Here is a 19930-nt window from a genome sequence, read left to right as displayed (position 1 = left end):
CTGCTCATCCCAGACTCCATGGGCAGCTATTTGAATGTATAATACAGTTGCAGAATTTACCCCCAACAGTGTGTCTCTCCTTGGCTTCTCGGACTTTTCTCTCCCTGGCTTCTCCAAGATGAAAGACTTTTCTAAGATCTCTTGCTCTCTTTTCTTTCTACTCCCAAATGTAGCTCCAACTCTGAGTTGCAGTCCTTCTTCCCTTTCCTCCTTCTATTCTCTTTGCCATCTGAAGTTTTCTGCTGGGATGCACCTGTGGCATTTCAAACCCATTGTCTAATCAGTACATTTACCTGGCCCAAGACCACCTCCTTCCTGCCACTGAGAACTGAAAACTTGACTTCGTCTGGGGCTTCACCTTCCACATCATTGTCTTCCACCCACTTCCAATTCATCACTGATAATGCACACTCAGCTTTTCTTGTAACCTGGCTCACTTCGTTTCCTCTCCTGCCGCTGCCCTAATTTTGGGCCATATCCCCATTTTTCTAGACTATCACAAAAGCTTTCTACACCATATCCTGTTTCCAACATCCAGTCATTCTATAAAATAATTAATTTCCAAAATGCTGCTCCTATCCTGTCACTCCTGCCCTGCCTTCCCTGGGCAAACACTGACAGGGGGGTTCTCCCTTGCTTCCTTGCTTCTTTCTACAATTAAACAAAGAGGCAGCAGGACAAGATGGCCCTTCAGCTGCCATCCAGCATAAACTTCTGACACTCCATATCAGGGCTGTCTAAAAAACCTTCCGTGATGATGGAGATGTTGTATATCTGCGCTCTCCAATTCAGTAGCCACTGGCTATATATGGCTATTGAACACCTGAAATGTGGCTAATACAACTGAGGGACTTAATTTTTCATTCTACTTAATCATAATTAATTTAAATGTAAGTAGCTACTTGTGGCTACTAGGTTCCATATTGAGCACACAGTTAGCATCCACTAATTTGGTACCACCTTTTCCACACAACATTCCTGGCCTTCCACCTCTGTCCTAATAATTTACTTTATTTGTCCTACACACTAGTGAGGAGCACTTACTAACCCCTTTCATCTTGATGTGTTGGATGTGCTGCCTTGTCTAGGAAGCCTTTCTGCTTCTCTTCTCCACCCTCTTGGAACAGAAGGGATGGCTAGCTTTTCTGAGGTGCCAAAGCACTTGCCTGCATGGCATTTCCATCCCGTTTTGTATAGTGTTTATGTTTGTCTTCTTGTTAGTTTAGATTATAAATCCCTTAAAGGACAGAATGATCATTTAATTCTAAAAGCTTTGTGCAAGTGCCTACCACGTACAAGGAGATGGGGAAATGAAGATAAAAAAAAGATGAGGTCCTGTGCTTCAAGAGATCACACACTTGAACAAATATATGTTAAATGAAGATGAAAATACTTACCGCAGAATACATGATAAGTTTTTTGTAGCTTGGCATCTGAGTTGCTTTCTTCATGTGATTGAGGATTTCATTGACCAGGACACCTTAAAGGAGATGAATCAATAACCAAACTGAACCAAACATAAGCTTCTATTTTAGTTCATTAGTTTTTTGTCAATTCATAGTTGCGGACTCTCCCTGCCATGACTTAAGAAGAGGGGCAAAGATCTAATTTTATTGAGCATCTGCTCTGTGCTAGGTAATGTGATTTACATACTTTTTTTTTTTTTTTAACTGAATCTTACGTCTCAACCCTTATTTTTAGGTAAGGAATCTTAAGTCCAGAGATATTAAGTGACTCACACAGCCAGGTAAGGAAAGCTGGATTGGCACACTAGGACTCTACCATACCGGGTTTTGTTAAAGCTCAGGTTAGGAGGCTGATAAGCTTGGAAGGAACTTCAGACAGCTTTTTCAGATCATAAAAGATAATTCTTAGCCCATGTTCTTCTCCAGAGCAGACCTGAAATGACAGCACAGCAGGTACTCCTGTTTTCACCCCTCTTGCTTCTACTCTCTGGCAGTCAGAACTGTGGGAGGCCACGGGAGAAAGCAGCTCTCTGGATGTTTGTGCAGATCATGGACTATTCTCTGTGGACCATTTCTCCAGGTTACCCTAGGTGTCACTATTGGGGGGACAGCCAGCATCTTTAGCTTTCATTTGAGTTTCTGTCTGTCTTCAGTAGAGGAAACTTTTGCTCTTCACACTTCACATCTGAACACCTAACTGCTGTTGCTCCTGAGGTGGTGAAAGACAGATACAGAGCTTACGGTATTTATCCTGTTTCTAGGCACTGAGGGCTGTGGGGTACCTTGTGGTGCCAAAACAGATCCTGTTTTAAGGACATGTTGCTTCAGAGATGTCTGTAACTAGCTGGTGTCTCTGCTGGTCTCTTGACCCTGCATGTGCTCCCTGGCTGAGAATGACCAGTAGCGTGTGTTAGGGTGTGTGTGTGTGTGTGTGTGTGTGAGTTGTCATGAGCAAGGCATTGATATTAACAGATTGACTATAATCTCAGGTTCTGTAGTGCACTCAACAAACACATACTGAGCAGCTATGATGCGCCAGATACTGTGCTAGGAGAATCAGACCTGGTCCCTGCCCTCCAAAAACTCATAAAATAGTAAGAAGAGACAGGTCTGTACACCAGTAAGTATAAAAAAGGGTTAATTAAGGAGGTAGGTATCTGCTCTTTCTATAAGATGCTGGAAATTTCTTGAGGATGAACAGGATAATCTGAATGTACATGTCTAACAGGTTTAAATCCCTCCATCTCAGAGAGGGTTGTCCTGTGGAATGCTTTAGGGACTTTAGCTTGATTAACATGCCATGTTGGTGCTAAACTGTGTGGCCAAGCCTTTGGGAGCCATGACAGCCACCTGAAATCAGCAACTTGCCCTTTGTCAACAAGTGCCTTTTGGTCAGGCTGCAGTTTTGGTCATGAATATATCAGTTCTTGGTTCTAGTATGATTACACCCTTATCCCAGGAGTGATTAGGGGTGACTATCATGATTATCCTCAGGCTCTGGCATATCAATATTCTGTTTTATAGGGGAAACTGAGGCTTGGAGAGGCTCAGCAACTTAATCAGATTATACAACTTGCAAGCAGAGAAGGAGGGCTTTAAATCTAGCATGTCTTGTGTCAAAACTTTTATTTGTAATCATTAGACCACGCTATAGTGGAAAGCTAGCTTCAAAGTTATCTGTTGTATCCTTTATTAAATCTTCGTAAACTAGACAAAAATATCATTGATCTGAAGACATAAACTTTGCTTCCTTCATTTCTAGTCTACAGCAGAGGTTGGCAAACTTTTCTGTAAAAGTCCAGAGAGTAAATGTCTTAGGCTTTGTGGGTTATAAAATCTGTTGCAACTACTCAACTCTGCGGTGGTAGCATGAAAGCAGCAATAGACAATGCATGAATGAATGAGTGTGGCTGTATTTCAATAAAACTTTATTTACAAAACCAGGTAGTGGGCTTGATTAGGCATACAGGCAGTAGTTTGCCAACCTCTGGCCTAGAGCAAGAAGAGCTATCTTTTCACTGATAAGACCAGCCATATGATCCTAAATTTGCCCCAGGGATTTTTTTGGTGTGTGTGTGTGTGTGTGTGTGTGTGTCTTACTGAACAGTGTCACCCCTGAAGTTAAATGATGAAATAAAAATTCTAGACTGGGCACAGTAGTTCATGCCTATAATCCCAGAACTTTGGGAGGCCAAGGTGGAGGATTGCTTGAGCCCAGGAGTTCAAGACTAGCCTGGGCAACATAAGGAGACCCTGTCTTTGCAAAAAATTAAAAAAAAATTTAGCTGGGCATGGTGGTGCATGCCTGTAGTCCCAGCTACTTGGGAGTCTGAGGTGGGAGGATTGCTTGAGCCTGAGAGGTCAAGGCTACAGTGAGCCGTGATCATGCTGCTGCACTCCAGCTTGGAGGACAGAGTGAGACCCTGTCTCAAAAACAAACACAGAAACAAACAAAAAATACAAAGAAACAAAAACAAAACAAACTAACAAAAAAACTAGCAAAGGTCAGAAGATGGCCCTGATGTTTCCACATTACTCTTTGTCACCTAGACAATGTGTGTTTTCTGTGCAGGAATGTGTTCAGCTGTTTCATCATTCAATAAACATGTAGTTGACAAATCTCTCTTGCCCAGCCGGATCTGAATAATAGTCTGAGCTTTTGTTTTGGCAGAACCACATAGGAGAAATTTTCCTGCTTAACAATGGCACTGGACTTTTTCCAGAAAGCAGGACAGCTGGTTTCATACAAGTGCCAGCCTTTAGAATCCAAGATCAGAGAACATCTCAGAGAAGGACTCTTATAGACAGAGTCTAGCTTAATCTCCTCATAGGTAGTGAAACAGAGATCCAGAGAGGGGAAGTGGCTTCTCCCAAATGTAATCTACTAGTAGGGAAGGGAAATAAAAGAGGAAACATGAGGAAAGTGGAGCAACTCCATTTCTTATTCATATATACACATCTCTACATCTACTATTAGACTACTGTCAACTCCCGTCTGGTATAAAGCATGTTGGGATTTTATTCAAATGCAGATCCTGATTCAACTCGTTTGGGAGTGGGGCCTGTGTTTCTAGCCAGGTGGTAGTTGATGCCAATGCTGAAAAGTAGACTGCACTTTGAGTTGTGAGGGACTAGGTGCCTGAATCCACCATAACTAAGTTGGGGGAAATAAGTCAAGAGTCCCACTTCCACCATTTGATGGGGCTTGCAACTGAGACACTGCTGGCACCTGGTGGGCCAGAAATGAGGCTGAGTGTTTATGTGGCTTCCAAGGCACCCTCTACATCTTTTGTTGTTAAGCACTTAAGATTGAGCTTCTTCCTGGGTTCTGCCCATACACACAGTCTGTATCCTGCCTGGTAATTTTTTCCAACACTCCAGGTTCCATCTAAGACTCCTCTCTGGACTCTCCCTTCCTCAGGGCTGGATCTTGTTGCTCATGTGTTTAATGTGAAGTAAGGACTTGCACATTTCTACCAAGTCTGTCTCTGTGCCATGCAATCAGGATTTCTGTAATAGCAGGTCTACAACAACCTCATGTCGTTAATGGCCACTGTCCTAAATTTTTTGCCCCAACCTACTTTATTCATCTCACATGAATTTGCTCCTGACCATCCTGGTTTCATACCTCATTCCCCTGGTTACAGCTTGCCTCACTCTTTATACCTGGTGTGCAGCCCTGCTTTTCTAGCTATAATTGATTCCTTTTCTGGTCAGTGATTTGAATTTTTTCCCTAGTTAAGTAGCCTCAGTGAACAACCTCCCAGTCTGGTCCAGCCCTAATATGCTTTGCCTCTATGCATTCTCTTGGGATTTTGATGGACTTGTCCTGATGCTGTGGTGAATAGTGTCTGTCAATAGCTGGAATCATGATGTGATTGTATTAATCTCAAAATGCCTTGAATATGTGTGTCAGCCTGACTTGGACCATCTCCTGTGGCTTGGACTTTCCTCATTATGTCAACCTGACATGATGGACTTTCTCTTCTTCTTTATCCCTAGTTTTAATACCTACGATAACCACGTCTAAGTTTGACACCCCATTTGGTATCTTGGCCTGCCCATCCAGTTTCTCTCGTAAGCCCCAACATCTGTCCTTGTCTTTGCTGGTCCTGACTTTTTTCTTCCATCCACTTATCCTGATTACAAGAATCCAGCATCCTCTTGCCTGGGTCTGCCTTCATATGGCAGGGTGTCCTGTGCTACGAAGAGCCAGTTCTAACCAAGAAGAGGCATCACTGATAAATAAATCTCAACAGCTTTCAATATCAATGAAATATTTCAAGCTGTGTTATAAACTTGTCAATTGCAACATATTTTAACAGCACATAATTGGTCTGAAAAAATATAACAATTAGCCTGAAAAATATATTTTATCAGCTTTCACAATGACTACTACTCAGGGTTTCAGGAAAGCAGGCCACTTTTGTCATACCTCCCACTTGAAAAATTCATCATATAGGCCACAAGACACAATTAAGTTTCATGTGGCTCAGACACAGATCCTTGATTTTTGATCTGGAGGGGATGGAAAGGATCATTTAGCTTTAGCTTTCATTTTCCAGATAGAAAACTAAGGGCCTGAGTGAGTAATAGTTATGATTATACTAACATATGACATTTATTGACTGTATTATATACCAGGTACTGTTTGTTCTAAGCCCTTTGAATACATACATTCATTTTAATACTCACTGTCTATGAAGTAGGTATCATTAATATCCCCATTTTGCAGAATGGAAGCTGGTGCAAGAGTGATTAAGTGAACTGTCTGAGATCACACAGTTGATTAGTGGAGGGAACGACTCAGACCTGGATCATTTAACCACAAATCCAATATGCTCCTCTCATTTTTAAATACTTACCCCCTTGGAGCCTAGATTTCTCTTTCTGCTTGTGAATTCCATAGAGGGACAGGAGGGACAATTCTGACAATTCTCTCAACTTAGTCATGGTGTCCTCAGTGGCCCAGGAGGGTAAAGTGAAATTGTGAACACTCTGTAGCAAAGAAAAAGGAAGAAAAATGTGTGTGTATTTATATGACTGTCCTCTTTGTTGACTTATCCTTTTTCACCTCACAAGAACTAGTAGGGCCAGAGTTTCTTGTCCTGCCATTTCTTTCTAAGAGAACTTCATATTGTGATAAGTAGTGGTATTGACTTTCAGAAGAGAAGCTTATATGAATGAATTTACCCATTCTTACCCAGTCCATAGCTTTTGGTTTAACTCTGGATCAGTGGGTGGCTCATATTTTGCAGAGTAAGGGTGCAGTAGGGAAATAATACCTCATTCCTTTATGAAAGGGTTAGAAATCTTTCTATGAACCTGACAGAGTTAAATGATATTTCCTTAAAAGCTGAATGGGCTGCCTGAGAGGCCAGTTAGGAAAGGCAATATATTTCTGGAACCTTCAGTAATATATTCTCCCCTAGCCCCATCAAGGTCTAGTTTGCTGACTTTTTTTTTTTTTTTTTTTTGAGAGACAGGGTCTTGCTTTGCTTTGTCACCAAGGCTGGAATGCAGTGGCCATCACAGCTCACTGTAACCTCAAACTTCAGGGCTCAAGCAATCCTCCCACCTCAACCTCCTGAGTAGTTGGGACTATAGGTGCGTGCCACCACACGTGGCACCTTTTTTTTTTTTTTTTTTTTTGAGACAAAGTCTTGCTCTGTCATCCAGCCTGGAGTGCAGTGGCACGATTTCGGCTCACTGCAACCTCCACTTCCTGGGTTCAAGCGATTCTCTTGCCTCAGCCTCCTGAGTAGCTGGGATTACAGGCATGCACCACCACACCCAGCTAATTTTTGTATTTTTAGTAGAGATGAAATTTCGCCATGTTGGCCAGGCTGGTCTCGAATTCCTGAGCTCAGGCAATCCGCCCACCTTAGCCCAAAGTGCTGGGATTATAGGCATGAACCACTGCACCTGGCCACACGTGGCTAATTTTTAAAAGTGTTTTGTAGAGGTAGGGCCTCGTTATGCTGCCCAGGCTCATCCTGAACTTCTAGACTCAAATGATCCTTCCATCTCAGCCTCCCAGAAGTGCTGGGATTACAGGCAGGAGCCACCACACCTGGCTGTAGTTCACTGACTCTTGAGGAAAGCCTGCACCTTGCACACAGTAGATACTTGGTAAATATGTGTTAAATGAATGGATAAGTACAAGCATGGCAGGTAGAGACCTTGTGCCAATATTTATTACCCGTTAGGAAGAGTTGATTAGGAGTCCCCCAGTTTCAAAGGCAGGATTAAGAGAGAGAGAAAGTGAGTTCGTGAAAGAGGAGACCAAAGTGGAGTGACCTACAGAGGAAATAAGTGAGAGATTTGGAAAAGATATCACATGACATGACCACATTTTGGAATAGCTCAGATCAAACTGTAGTAAGGAAGAAAAAAAAATTAAGACTGGAACAAAAATGGGGGCTCTTGTTTTCACTGAAGAGTCTTTTACAATGCTAATGAATTTTCACTGAAATAGTTGCTGATGATAAAGTGAAGATACTGGGAAAGTAGCATGTGATTGGTTCAATTAACTCTAGGATGGATGGAGGCAAACTGTGTCATCTGTTATTAAGATAGAACTACGGAAGTAATTGCTGCCCCCCAGACTCTCACGATAACCTCAAAGTTAGAAGTCAATATGAATTAGGTGGGTGGTCAGAATCTTGCCCCGTATTTAGTGAGCTAGTTGGGAAAACAGGAACAGAGAGTACTCCTTTTGGCCAGAAGGTGGAGCATGGTGAGTGAGAAACACCATGTAACCTTGAAAAGCAATCGTAATTTATCTGGTCACAAACGGTATTTCAAATGCATTGCAAAGCAAGAAAGAGGTTCTTTCTTGTTAAGCAAATATAAATAGCCTGGCTTATATTTTGCTTGTTTATTTCTACATTCAGAAATCAGGTAATTTTCCCCTCTTTCTTTATAACAACATTGTTTTTTCATTGAGACCAAGGACAAGAACCCAGCATTTTTGAGTGGCTGCAAAATAAATAAGCTCCTACTGAATCCAAGGGGGGAAAAAAACTAAAGTGGAAACTCATAGAATAAAAGCAACTTTGCTTGTAATTTTCTAAAGGGTGAAAACATAAATAATAATAGAGAGAAAAGAGAAGTCAGCATTTTCAAGTTAATATAAGCAAGTTGTGAATCACGTTTCAATGTCGAAAGAAGTATAAGTAATACATTCATAAAGAAGTGAAAGAAAAGATATTCATCTATTTCAAAATAAGCATAAATCATAAAATCAGATTGCAAGTTAACCTGTGATTTTTTTTTTCTTTTACCTCACAATATAAAGGGTCGTAGACTTTACTCCAAATTCCAAAAAGGTCCTGGCCATGCAATCCTGAAAGTTTTCCCAAGGTAGCTATAAAATCCTGAAACACAAACAGAGAAAGAAAAATTCCTACACAGGTTTCTCAGCTTCAGCATTATTGATATTTTGGGCTAGACAATTCTTTGTTGTGGGGAGCTGTCCTGTGCATTATAGGATGTTTCACAGTATCCTGGCCTCTGCCCACTAGATGCCAGTAGCCTTCCTAATCTCCCACTTGTATAACCCAGAATATCTCCCGACATTGCCAAATGTTCCTTGTGAGGCAAATGTGCCTCTGTTGAGAACCGCTGTTCTTCACAGAAAAATGCACCAGTAATATTGGTTATGATAATGTCATTCCAAATAATTTTACAAACACGAATTGATTATTCCTTATTATTACATTTAAAATGTAGATAGATGCTGGCTGACTGCCACATGTTCCTGGTTTGTGCTGGAATTGGATTGAAGTGTACTGCCTCAGATTCTTTTTAGAAGTGGGTAAAGTATAACTCACGTGTAAATATGTCCCAGGTGAGAAAGGAAAGCATATTTCAGGCCAAAGCATCCAGGAACATGCAACACGAATAGGGCTTGGTCTTTGGCTATACATATAAAACTTGGATGGAGTGCAAATCTTTCACTAGGTTCTGTATGTTTCTTGGAATGTCGCAATAATGAGACCCAATGTTCAGCTATCTGACTGCTGAAATTGGCAGCCATTTCTGGGAAGCCTTTTGGAAGATATTGTCTGTCTGATGGATGAAATTTCTAGGGAACTACAATTTGCCAATATTAACCCCAACAGATTTTCATAAAATAATAGAAATTATTGTTAAAGAGCTCCTACTGCCATCTTCTCAAACATAAAGGCTCCAGGGCCAGATGACTGTCATAGAGGAATTCTACCAAGCTTTTCAAGAGTAAATTATTCTAATGCTATTTTAACTGTTCTGGAGCATAGAAGATGAAAGAAAACTTTCGAAAACTTCTTATGAATTAAGTGTAACACTGATACTGACAAAGATAGCCCCCAAAATAAAACTATTAGTTCAATGCCACTTGTAAATATCAATGCAAAAGGTGTAAGTAAAATAACAGGAAGTAATTCAATGTCACATAAAAGGAAATGGGTTTGATTTGAGAAATGTAAAGATTGTTCAACATTGGTAAATCTATGAATGTAATCAATCATTGTAATTAATCCAAGGAGAAAAATAATATGATTATATTAAAAAATGTTAAAACAATCATTCAGGAGATTAAACAACTAATACTGATTTAAAAAAATACACTCAAGAAAATAAGGTGGATACTTCCTTAATTTGATAAAAATATGTCTATTTTGGTTCAAAAGCCTGTATGCTTATTAGGAAAACTCCTCTAAAATCAGAAATAAGACAAGAATACCCACTACCAACACTGCCCATAACATTATACTGTAAGTAGTGGCCAGTGTAAACAGGCAAAAGGAAGAAATCAGAGGTATACATTTTTGAAAACTGGAGATACTGTAAACCTGAAACAAACTTAACAAAAAATGTAAAGACATATATGAAGAAAACCCTAAAATAATCTTTAAGATAAAACAAGTAGGAACATGTACCATATTCTTAGGAAGATTTGACAGTGAAAAGTTGCAAATTCTCCCTAAGTTAAATAAATTTAATATGATCCTAATGAAAATACTAAAAATTAAAAAATACTTTTGGAACTAGACAAGCTGACTCTAAAGTTCACAAAGAAAATTAAAACATAGCCATGGAAACTCAGAAAAACCAATGAGGGATGACTAGCCCTTTAGATATTAAAGCATATTATAAAGTCTTAATAGTTAAAACACAAGTTTTGGCTAATAAAAAATTAAACAGAATAAAAATTACATAAATAGACCTCACACCTATGGGAATTTTAATATATAATAGCTTAAATAAGTAGGAAAAAAATGAACTATTCAATAAACAATGATGGAGCAATTAGATAATCTTCCAGGAAAAAACTTAAACAGGATACATACTTCATACCTCCCACCAGTATGAACTGTAAATGAATTCAATATATAAATGAGAAATGAAGCTAGAGTGGAATTAGAAGAAAAGCATTGCAGACTTCCTTTATAACCTAGGAGTGGGGAAAGCTTTTCTAAACATGACTCAAAATATAGAAGCCATATAAGAATACATCAATACAGAGCCTACATGGCAAGAACACGGTAAGCACTTAATAGACAAACTTTTTTTAAAAAATGCCATTCATTATCTGTGATATTGTGAAATATATATTTGGTCTTTTTTTTTTTTTTTTTTTTGAGACGGAATTTCGTTCTTGTTGCCCAGGCTGGAATGCAGTGGCGCCATCTCGGCTCACTGCCAGCTCCGCCTCCTGGGTTCAAGTGATTCTCTTGCCTCAGCCTCCTGAGTAGCTGGGATTACAGGTGCCTGCCACCACGCCTGGCTAATTTTTTGTATTTTTAGTAGAGACAGGGTTTCACTAAGTTGGCCAGGCTGGTCTCAAACGCCTGACCTCAGGTGATCCACCCACCTTGGCCTCCCAAAGTGTTGGGATTACAAGCGTGAGCCACTGTGCCCGGCCTTATATTTGGTGTTCATCTCCATTTTCTGCCATAGAATTCCTAAAATCCTTGGAGTCTCCAAAGTATGTCTTTTTGCATGCTAATGATTGATTGATGGCTGGCAGTCCCTGGCCAGCTTCAGGATGGGGGCTGGTCACCAGAAAGCCAAGGCCAGGATTAGAGCGTTGGGACTTTCAGCCCTACTTCAGAACCTCTGGGGAGGGGAGGGAGTTAAAATTTAAGTTGATAGCCAATAGCCTATGGCTTAATCAATCATGCCTATGCAATGAAATCTCCATAAAAAGCCCAAAAGGAGAGGGTTCAGAGAGCCTTCAGACAGCTGAACACATAGAGGTTCCTGGAATGTGGTGGTCCTGAAGAAGGCAGGCAAGCTCCTTGACCTTTTCCTTAATCTTTTGTAATATCCTTTGTAATAACCGGTAACTGTGTTTCCCTGAGTTCTGTGAGCTGCCCCTGCAAACTGATCGAACCCAAAGAGGAAGTTGTGGGAACCCCAACTTAAAGCCAGTCTGTCAGAAGTTTGGAGGTCTGGACTTTCATCTATGTCTGAGGTGGCGGGTTGGGGGTGGCCAGTTTTGTGGCCTGAGCCCTCAACCTGTAGGATCTGATGCTATCTCCAGATAGATGGTGTCAAAACTGAATTGGAGGCCACCCAGCTGGTGTCCACTACAGAACGGGCTGCCTTTTCTTGCGGAGAGATCCCCCATATTTGGTCACAGAAGTCTTCTGTCTGTGTTGATTGGTGTTGTCAAGTGAGAAAAATAGGAAAAAGCACATTGAATGTGTTTTTTTTCACACACAAAATATCACAGACAGAAATGTTAAAATATATAGAAAAAAGTTTCTAAAAACTTATAGTAAAAGGAAAATCAATCATCCAAAAGAAAAGTAGTCAAGGGATATTGATATAAAAGGAAATATAAATGGCATTTAACTGATGAGAACACACGGACACATAGAGGGGAAGAAGACACACTGGGGCCTCTTGGAAGGTGAAAGGGGAGGAGGGGAAGGGTCAGGAAAAATAACCAATGAGTACTAGGCTTTATACCTGGGTGATGAAATAATCTGTACAACAAACCCCCATGACACATGTTTACCTATATAACAAACCTGCACTTGTACCTCTGAACTTAAAATAAAAGTTAAAAAAGAAATACAACACCAAAAAACAAACCAAAAAATGGCATTTAACTAGATGAAGATACCCAAACTCACTCATCACAAGAAAAAAAGTACTATAGCACAATGTTGTACAGTAGTTATAGTAGTGAGCTTCCTTGTGTTATTCCTAATTTTAGAGGGGATGGATGCTTCTAGTGATATTATTTTCCACTTACCAGAGTGGCAAATATCCCCAGAGTGGTCCACATACTGTTGGCAAAGTTGTGGAGAAATGGGCACTTGCATGCAGTGCTGATAGAAGTAGAAAGTAGTAAAACCTCTTTGGAGGGTAAATTAATAATATTTCAAATTAACCCAGAATGTCTACTTCTAGGATATTATCCCACAGGTATTCTTGTGAAACTATTTAGATGCACAAGTTACCCATACACGCTGTTTGTAAAAATGAAGGATTGAAAAATGACCCATATTCCTATCAATAGGGGCTGGTTAAATAAATTATGGCATAAATATAAATATTATACATTTGTTTAAAAAAAAGGAAAGAAAGAAAAGGAGGAAACTCTTTACATACAGATATAGAAATATTTCCAATATATTTTCTTAAATGGAAAACAAAACAAAACAAAACCAAGGTGCCCAACCCTATGAATAGTATACCATTTTCGTGTAACAAAAGGAGAAGCTATCAGAATATATTTTTGTGTTTGTATATGCATAAGGAAATTGGAAGACTGCATAAAATACTACATAAAATACATAAAAGACTATATAAAATACATAAAAGACTGCATAAAATAAATACATAAAAGACTACTAGAAAATAATGCTAGTGGTTACCTGTGGGGTCATGGAGACTTCCACTGTATTCCTTTTTATATTTTCTAATTTTTGGACAGTATGAATGTATTATATTCAAAAGATTATTTTAAAAAGTACACAGCATTATACCTACTTTTTGTATTGTACTGAAAATGGGTATTTTGCAAAATAGAAACAAAAAAAAGACTATCTTTGTATATGAAGACAATAATCCCAGCCCCTCAGCCTGAATAAGGCAGGTGATTTTAGACTTGTATTTATTCTCATCCAGCCATTTACTCACACCTGGTTCCTCTCAAGGCCATGAGTAAAGGATTCAAAAGGACTGGCTTGTCTATTGGCTTGTGACCCCTGTACAGGGAAGGGAAGCAGGAGTGATGACCTCCCTCATTAAATATTCTAACCCATTGCTGTACCCAGCCACTGACAGATGCATTCTTCCCATCTTTTTAAGAAGCCAAAGCTTCATCTTGTGTCTTGGCCCTCACACTCAAGTACCACTAACAAACTAACAAGTACCACTAAACAAAACTAGCTTTTAACCTTATAAGGGTGCAGCCTCTTCTGGAATTCCTCTGATTTCAAAGTCTCACTCTCAAGTTCTTGAAAACGAGGGCAGTTCCTGAAAGGCAGGTATAGCAACTGAGGATAAGAGAAAAATCATAAAATTGTTATGAGTCAGAAAAACTTTGCTAAATATGCTGCAGCAATATTTTAAGCCTCATTAGGTTCAAAGCAACCTTAATAAAATACTCAAATGTGTTTTGAGCTGAGTGGAAATTCCAAAATTGGGGAGAAAGAATCAAATGATCTACAGGTCTTAAAATAGTAGGATATGTATTCAGAATTGAAAATCCTTTTTTTTCTTTCGTAAACTTGCCGTAATATAACTGTGCTGTTGGTGGTAAATATTTACACTTCTCCATCTTCCATGTGAATAACTGTTACCTTGCTTCCTTCCCAATCCCTTTCATTTCTTGCAGTAGGTGCACATCTGTACACACACACACACACACACACACACACACACCCCAACGCATGTATGTATGGAGAAAGGAATTTGATTCTGGAAAAAATCGTAAGTCAATTAACCACTCATTAAACTTCAGTTTTTGCAAATTTGCAGATTGTTAAAAGTACATATTGAATACTTAGAAAAATATACTTCAAAAACCTGTTGTGAGGACAAAGTGATCTTCCTAAAATTAATTAAATTTTGAGTGTTTTGTAATTTTAACTGTAACCCACAGGTTTGTAGCTCTCAAGTTTATTTTGTTGCCCTTACTTTCCATCTGTGACTAGTCCTGTATTTCTAGCCCTTGGTAGAAATAACTAATTTGGATGGTTTTTTTTTCCCTCAAATTTAGCATGTACAAGGCTAAACTTGTATATGTTACAAGGGCCTTCTTGCTGTCCCTGAAGGCACAGGCTTAGGATCTCTGCATAAAACTGTTCCCTGCCTTGAACACTCCCCGACTGACTTCTACTCCTCTTCTAGCCATCCTTCCCCAGCCTCTATCATATTAAAATGAATTCAACTTCATTTTTAACCATTCCCTCTTTGTAATTTTCCCTGCTTTTTCTAGTGGCAGAATTTATCAACCTACTTCATAGTCACTTTTGTTTCTGTATTTTCAAAACATATCCCCTTCTATTTCAAAATAGACCTCTTTTCTTTACCTTCATAGTCCCCTCCCCGTCCTAGGCACCATAACTTGTGTTTCAACTACTGTGAGAGCTTCCTATTTGGTAAATCAGTGTTCACTCTTTCAGCCATCCTAATTCATTCTCCATACAGCAGTTACACTAATACCTTTTATTATTATTATTATTATTATTATTATTATTATTTGAGACGGAGTCTTGCTCTGTCACCCAGGCTGGAGTGCAGTGGCGCGATCTCGGCTCACTGCAAGCTCCGCTTCCCGGGTTCACGCCATTCTCCTGCCTCAGCCTCCTGAGTAGCTGGGACTACAGGCGCCCGCCACCACGCCCGGCTAATTTTTTGTATTTTTAGTAGAGATGGGGTTTCACTGTGTTAGCCAGGATGGTCTCGATCTCCTGACCTCGTGATTGGCCCGCCTCAGCCTCCCAAAGTGCTGGGATTACAGGTGTGAGCCACTGCACCCAGCCTATTATTATTTTTAAGCATGAATCTTTTTAAAGTATCGATCAGGTCATTTTGTGGTTCATGACCTTTATTGGCTTTCTATTTTACCTAAAATAAAATCAAAACTCACCACCACACAGACTACATCAAGAGTTCGCATGAGTTGGCCTCTAGGAACTGCACTGCCCTCTTTTCCTGTTACTGTCCCTTGTCACTCCTCTCCAGCAACATTGTGGGCCTTCTTGCTGTCCCGGAAGGCACTGGCTTAGGAGCTCTGCATAAAACTGTTTCCTGCCTTGAACACTCCCCAAATGACTTCTACCCCTCTTCTAGCCATCCTGGGCCAGTCTCTATCATATTAACCTGTTTCATTTCTTTCCAGGAACTCATCGCCATCTGACATTATTTTATTTACTTGTTTATCATCTATTTCCTATAAAATATAAACTTGATGACAGCCAGGATCATGTCTGTTTTGTTCACTGCTGCAATGTCAATGCCCAGCACAGGGCTTGGCATATTAGTAGCTACTCAGAAAACATTTATTTTAAAAGTTGCTTCCTGTTCATCATTTCTGGTTGTGTGTGTCACCTTGTCTTACCTTGCTTCTCTTCCTCTAACATCTTTTTACCATCTCATTTCAGGCCTTATTTCTTAATTCCAGAATTGCTTCAATAGTTATTCTCTGAGGCTCCAGTGTCTTTTCTGTTCAAGCTACTGTCAGGCAAGTGCCCAAAAGCACCACTCATCACATGTGCATAATACCGAAGAATGTATACTGGTTTCTTTTATGTCCATTGCTTTTAGTCTAAATTTGCATGCATGGCTTTCAAATTGTTCCATAGGAGAAATTATATTGTTAAGAGAAAAAGCACAAGACTGTTCATTAAAAGGCCTGGAATTTAATTAATTACTTCCTGGATGTTAGTTTTTTTCATTCACAAATTGAGTCAGGCTGAAAATAAACAGAATAATTGCCGAGACATCTGTCCAGAATTTTGCAGTTTATGGTGTTTTCCATTTTTTGACTAACTTGACTTTCACAAATCCCTAAGAAGAAGTTAGGTGGGTGCTATTTTCCCATGTCACAGAAAGGAAACTGAGGTTTATGGAGGTTACTCAAGGTCATATATCTGAAGTGGTAGTTGGCTCTCAGACGTAGGTTTTCCAACTTCAAATTCAGCCCTTCTTCTAACATCACACTGCCTTTCTTTCAACTCAAGATTCCTCCTGGCTATTAAATTTGGATTATCTAATCTGTGTCCAATATAATCAATTTTATTTTCATTCTCTTTCTAAATATGAACTCTGGGCACAGAAGAACTGGCATTCTACATATTCACTCATGGTCATGTTTTTGTGCTGCCTTCCTCTCCTTCCTCCCTCTCCTCTGAGGTCTGTTTCAAGTTCTCACTCTCTTTATGAAGACCTGAACAACTGCCTTGTGGTAACTGCACGTAAGTCTCATTCTCTGACTTCACCCAGCATATGCGGCTTATACTTGAAATTATTGCCCACCATCTTATAATGTCTTCTACACATTTCACACATGCTAATTTGCTTTCATCAAACTATAAATTAGAAAAACTTGGCCTCCTATTTCTCTACAGCATTCAGCACAGCTAAATGCTGGGAATAAGCTAGTGTTGATTGGTTTCATTAGATTTCTTAGTTGATATGAGAGAATTTTTTTGACCTTAGTGAATCAGATAGATGGAAGCCATAGGTAGATAATGTTCCTTGCTTCTCTCTTTCTCTCCCTTACTCTCCCTATTTCTTTCCTCCTCTTCTACTAGCACCTGCATTCTCTTTCTGTGTAACTTAATTACTATCACTCAGGATTAATTGTTAGATAGCTGTTGTGGTCTACATTTTGCTAAATTTTGGTGCTGCTATCCCGTCTTTGTTTTGTTTTGTTTTTTATTTATTTTTGAGACAGAATTTCGCTCTTGTTGCCCAAGCTGGAGTGCAATGGTGTGATCTCGGCTCACTGCAACCTCCGCCTCCCAGGTTCAAGCGATTCTCCTGCCTCAGCCTCCCGAGTAGCTGGGATTACAGGCATACGCCACCATGCCCAGCTAATATTTGTATTTTTAGTAGAAACGGGGTTTCACCATGTTAGCCAGGCTGGTCTCGAACTCCTGACCTCAGGTGATCCGTCTGCCTCGGCCTCCCAAAGTGCTGGGATTACAGGCATGAGCCACCACACCTGACCTCCAGTCTTTATCTCTGCAGAAAAGGCTGGTAAAGTGATTTTTTTTTTCTTTTTGGAATAAAATATTCACAAATGCTTAAGAACACTGGTAATCACAATACTTCCCTCCTGATTCTGTGAAGGGAAAGAGATGTAAATAAATCATCCTGTCTTTTCAAGAAACAGCAGAAAAATGGTTGGAGTAGATTTAACTCCAGTGACTTTCTGCACAGCATTTGGGAAAAATCCTTAAGTCCCTATATGCAGCAATTAAGTCAAATTTCTAGGGGTACTGGAAGGACAAAGAGGATAGTAACCTACCCCAGAGGTCACTGGGCAAAAGTCTGGGTCCAGCAGTCAGGCTAAGCTTCAGCCATAAAGAGATGCGATGGTCATGCCTATGATGGGACTGCAGGGAAATTAGGAAGGGATTCTTTGTCCCAAATTATTTCTTTCGTATAGCCTTAAGTTTCACACCTGGAAGATTAGTTAGATTTATCTATTACTACTTTAAAAATACCCATTCCTCTGAAAAGATTAAAGAAAGCTTGGTCAGTCCCACCCTGTGTAAACACGTTTGAGAGTTTCTCTCAAACAGCCCCATTCAGGCAGCTTAGTTTATAGTACTGGTTCTCAAACTTGGCTCCCCACTGGAATCATCGAGGGAGATTATTTTTTAAATACTGGTGCCTGGGTCCACCCTCAGACATTCCGATTTCTTACAGAGAGTGCCCTTGGCATCAGGATTTTTTTAAAAAAACCACGTGATTCTAATATGCAGCTAAGTCTGAGAATCACGATTTTATAGGGAAGAAAATCGCTCTGGAATGAAATAGGCCTAGTTTTAATCCCAGAGTGATGCTTGCCAGCAGTGTGGCTTTGGACCAATTTGTTTGTTATTTAACCTCTCCAAGCACTTATTTCCCTCACTATAAAAGGAGAACAAGAATATTGTCCATTCAGAGTTGTTATGAAAGGTAACACGATGATTCATATAAAATGTTGGGCAATAATTATGCACTCAAATCTTTTTTTCTCTACCTAGGAATGTGGATTTTCATAAGCGGAGGAGTGTTTGGCGGTATAAAGATCTTTGGATAATCTGGAGAGTGGAGAAACCTGTTTGGGGCACCAAAAGCCTGGGAATTAAGGCAGAACACTGGGGGACTCGTCTCTCTCCCTCTTTCTCTCTCTCTCTCTCTCTGTGTGTGTATGACGATGAGGGGGCAAATTGCCAAGAGTTGCAAGAGTGGCAAAACAAAGTGAATCATACAGATCCAAAGAGAAATTTGGTTCCTACTCTATCTTAGCTAGGGTTTTCCATGTCCTAGATTGTCCTTTGTATCTTTATTTAAGAAAGAATTAAAACTGCACAGCTCAAGGAGTGTCCAGACTCCCAAATCCACAACTGCTGAGTAGCCTGCCTTCCTCATTCTAGGTCCATCTGAAATCTCCTGGTTTTCCCAGTATACTGACCTGATCTTCAGAAAGAGGAACTGTGTGCACCGGGATGGGCTGCCAGAGTAGGGTAGGATTCCAGATGCTGACACCCTCTGGGGGAAACAGGGCTGCCAGGTTTGTCATAGCACTCATCAAAGTCCGGTCAATGTCTGTGCTTCGAATATAAACCTAGAGTAGGAAAATCAAAGCAGAAGCAAACATAAAGGGAACATGAGGTTTTTTTCTACAGAGCTGCCAAGGTATTAGAGAAAGGACAGGACACCCACAGTGAAATATTACAGACATTGTGCTAACATCAGAATCATAATACTTGTTAAGGAATGAGCAACATTATGATCATGGTACAAAGCAACCTGGTTGGCCAATAGTTGAATTGACAAATGAGATCAATTAAGCAGTGGCTACTTGTCAAGCCAAAGTATTTATTCAGGTGTTCATAAAATCTTGAAATTACTTATATTCACAATTTTTTGGAACAAAAAGTTGCACAAAGAGCAATATATTTGTAAACGAGATCTCTGACTTGTATAAGTTCCTTGGAAAACAGGCAAAGCACTTTTATATATGCAGAACTATTTTAATTATTTCAAAGATCAAAGTTCCCACTCTTGGCTCCCCAACTTGCCTGTTCATGTTTATAGGACTCATTCAAGAATTTTCTATATCTCTTTCTTATGTACTCTCCAAGTTCATAATGCTGCTCCATGCCCAGCTATGGGAAAAAAATAAAAGCAAAAATTAATGAAAGTAAGTTCTATGAATCACATTATCATAAAAATTTGTTGATTTTTTTTTCATTATGTGTGTAGAATGAACAATGGTGTGGTTTAATAGTTCCACA

At 39.7% G+C, this 19930-nt stretch overlaps 1 protein-coding gene across 2 annotated transcripts in view; it reads right to left on the bottom strand.

Annotated features, from left to right (window-relative positions):
• ACP3 (acid phosphatase 3) overlaps positions 1-19930 on the bottom strand; it is a 58341-nt gene that overhangs the window by 24298 nt on the left and 14113 nt on the right. The window contains exons 3-8 of one of the 2 annotated variants that reach the window (XM_054482342.2): positions 19715-19801; positions 19105-19257; positions 13868-13966; positions 8753-8845; positions 6332-6464; positions 1398-1480 (exon numbers count right to left, since the gene is read on the bottom strand). In XM_054482342.2, coding sequence (XP_054338317.1) covers positions 1398-1480; positions 6332-6464; positions 8753-8845; positions 13868-13966; positions 19105-19257; positions 19715-19801 — 648 coding nt within the window. The remainder of the gene's footprint in view (positions 1-1397; positions 1481-6331; positions 6465-8752; positions 8846-13867; positions 13967-19104; positions 19258-19714; positions 19802-19930) is intronic. The other variant, XM_054482343.2, reaches the window with a different exon arrangement.

The sequence above is a fragment of the Pongo pygmaeus genome, chromosome 2, assembly GCF_028885625.2.
Source record: "Pongo pygmaeus isolate AG05252 chromosome 2, NHGRI_mPonPyg2-v2.0_pri, whole genome shotgun sequence".
NCBI lineage: Eukaryota > Metazoa > Chordata > Mammalia > Primates > Hominidae > Pongo > Pongo pygmaeus.
Note: the sequence above shows the minus strand (reverse complement) of the source record. Positions and strands in the feature narration are given on the sequence as shown.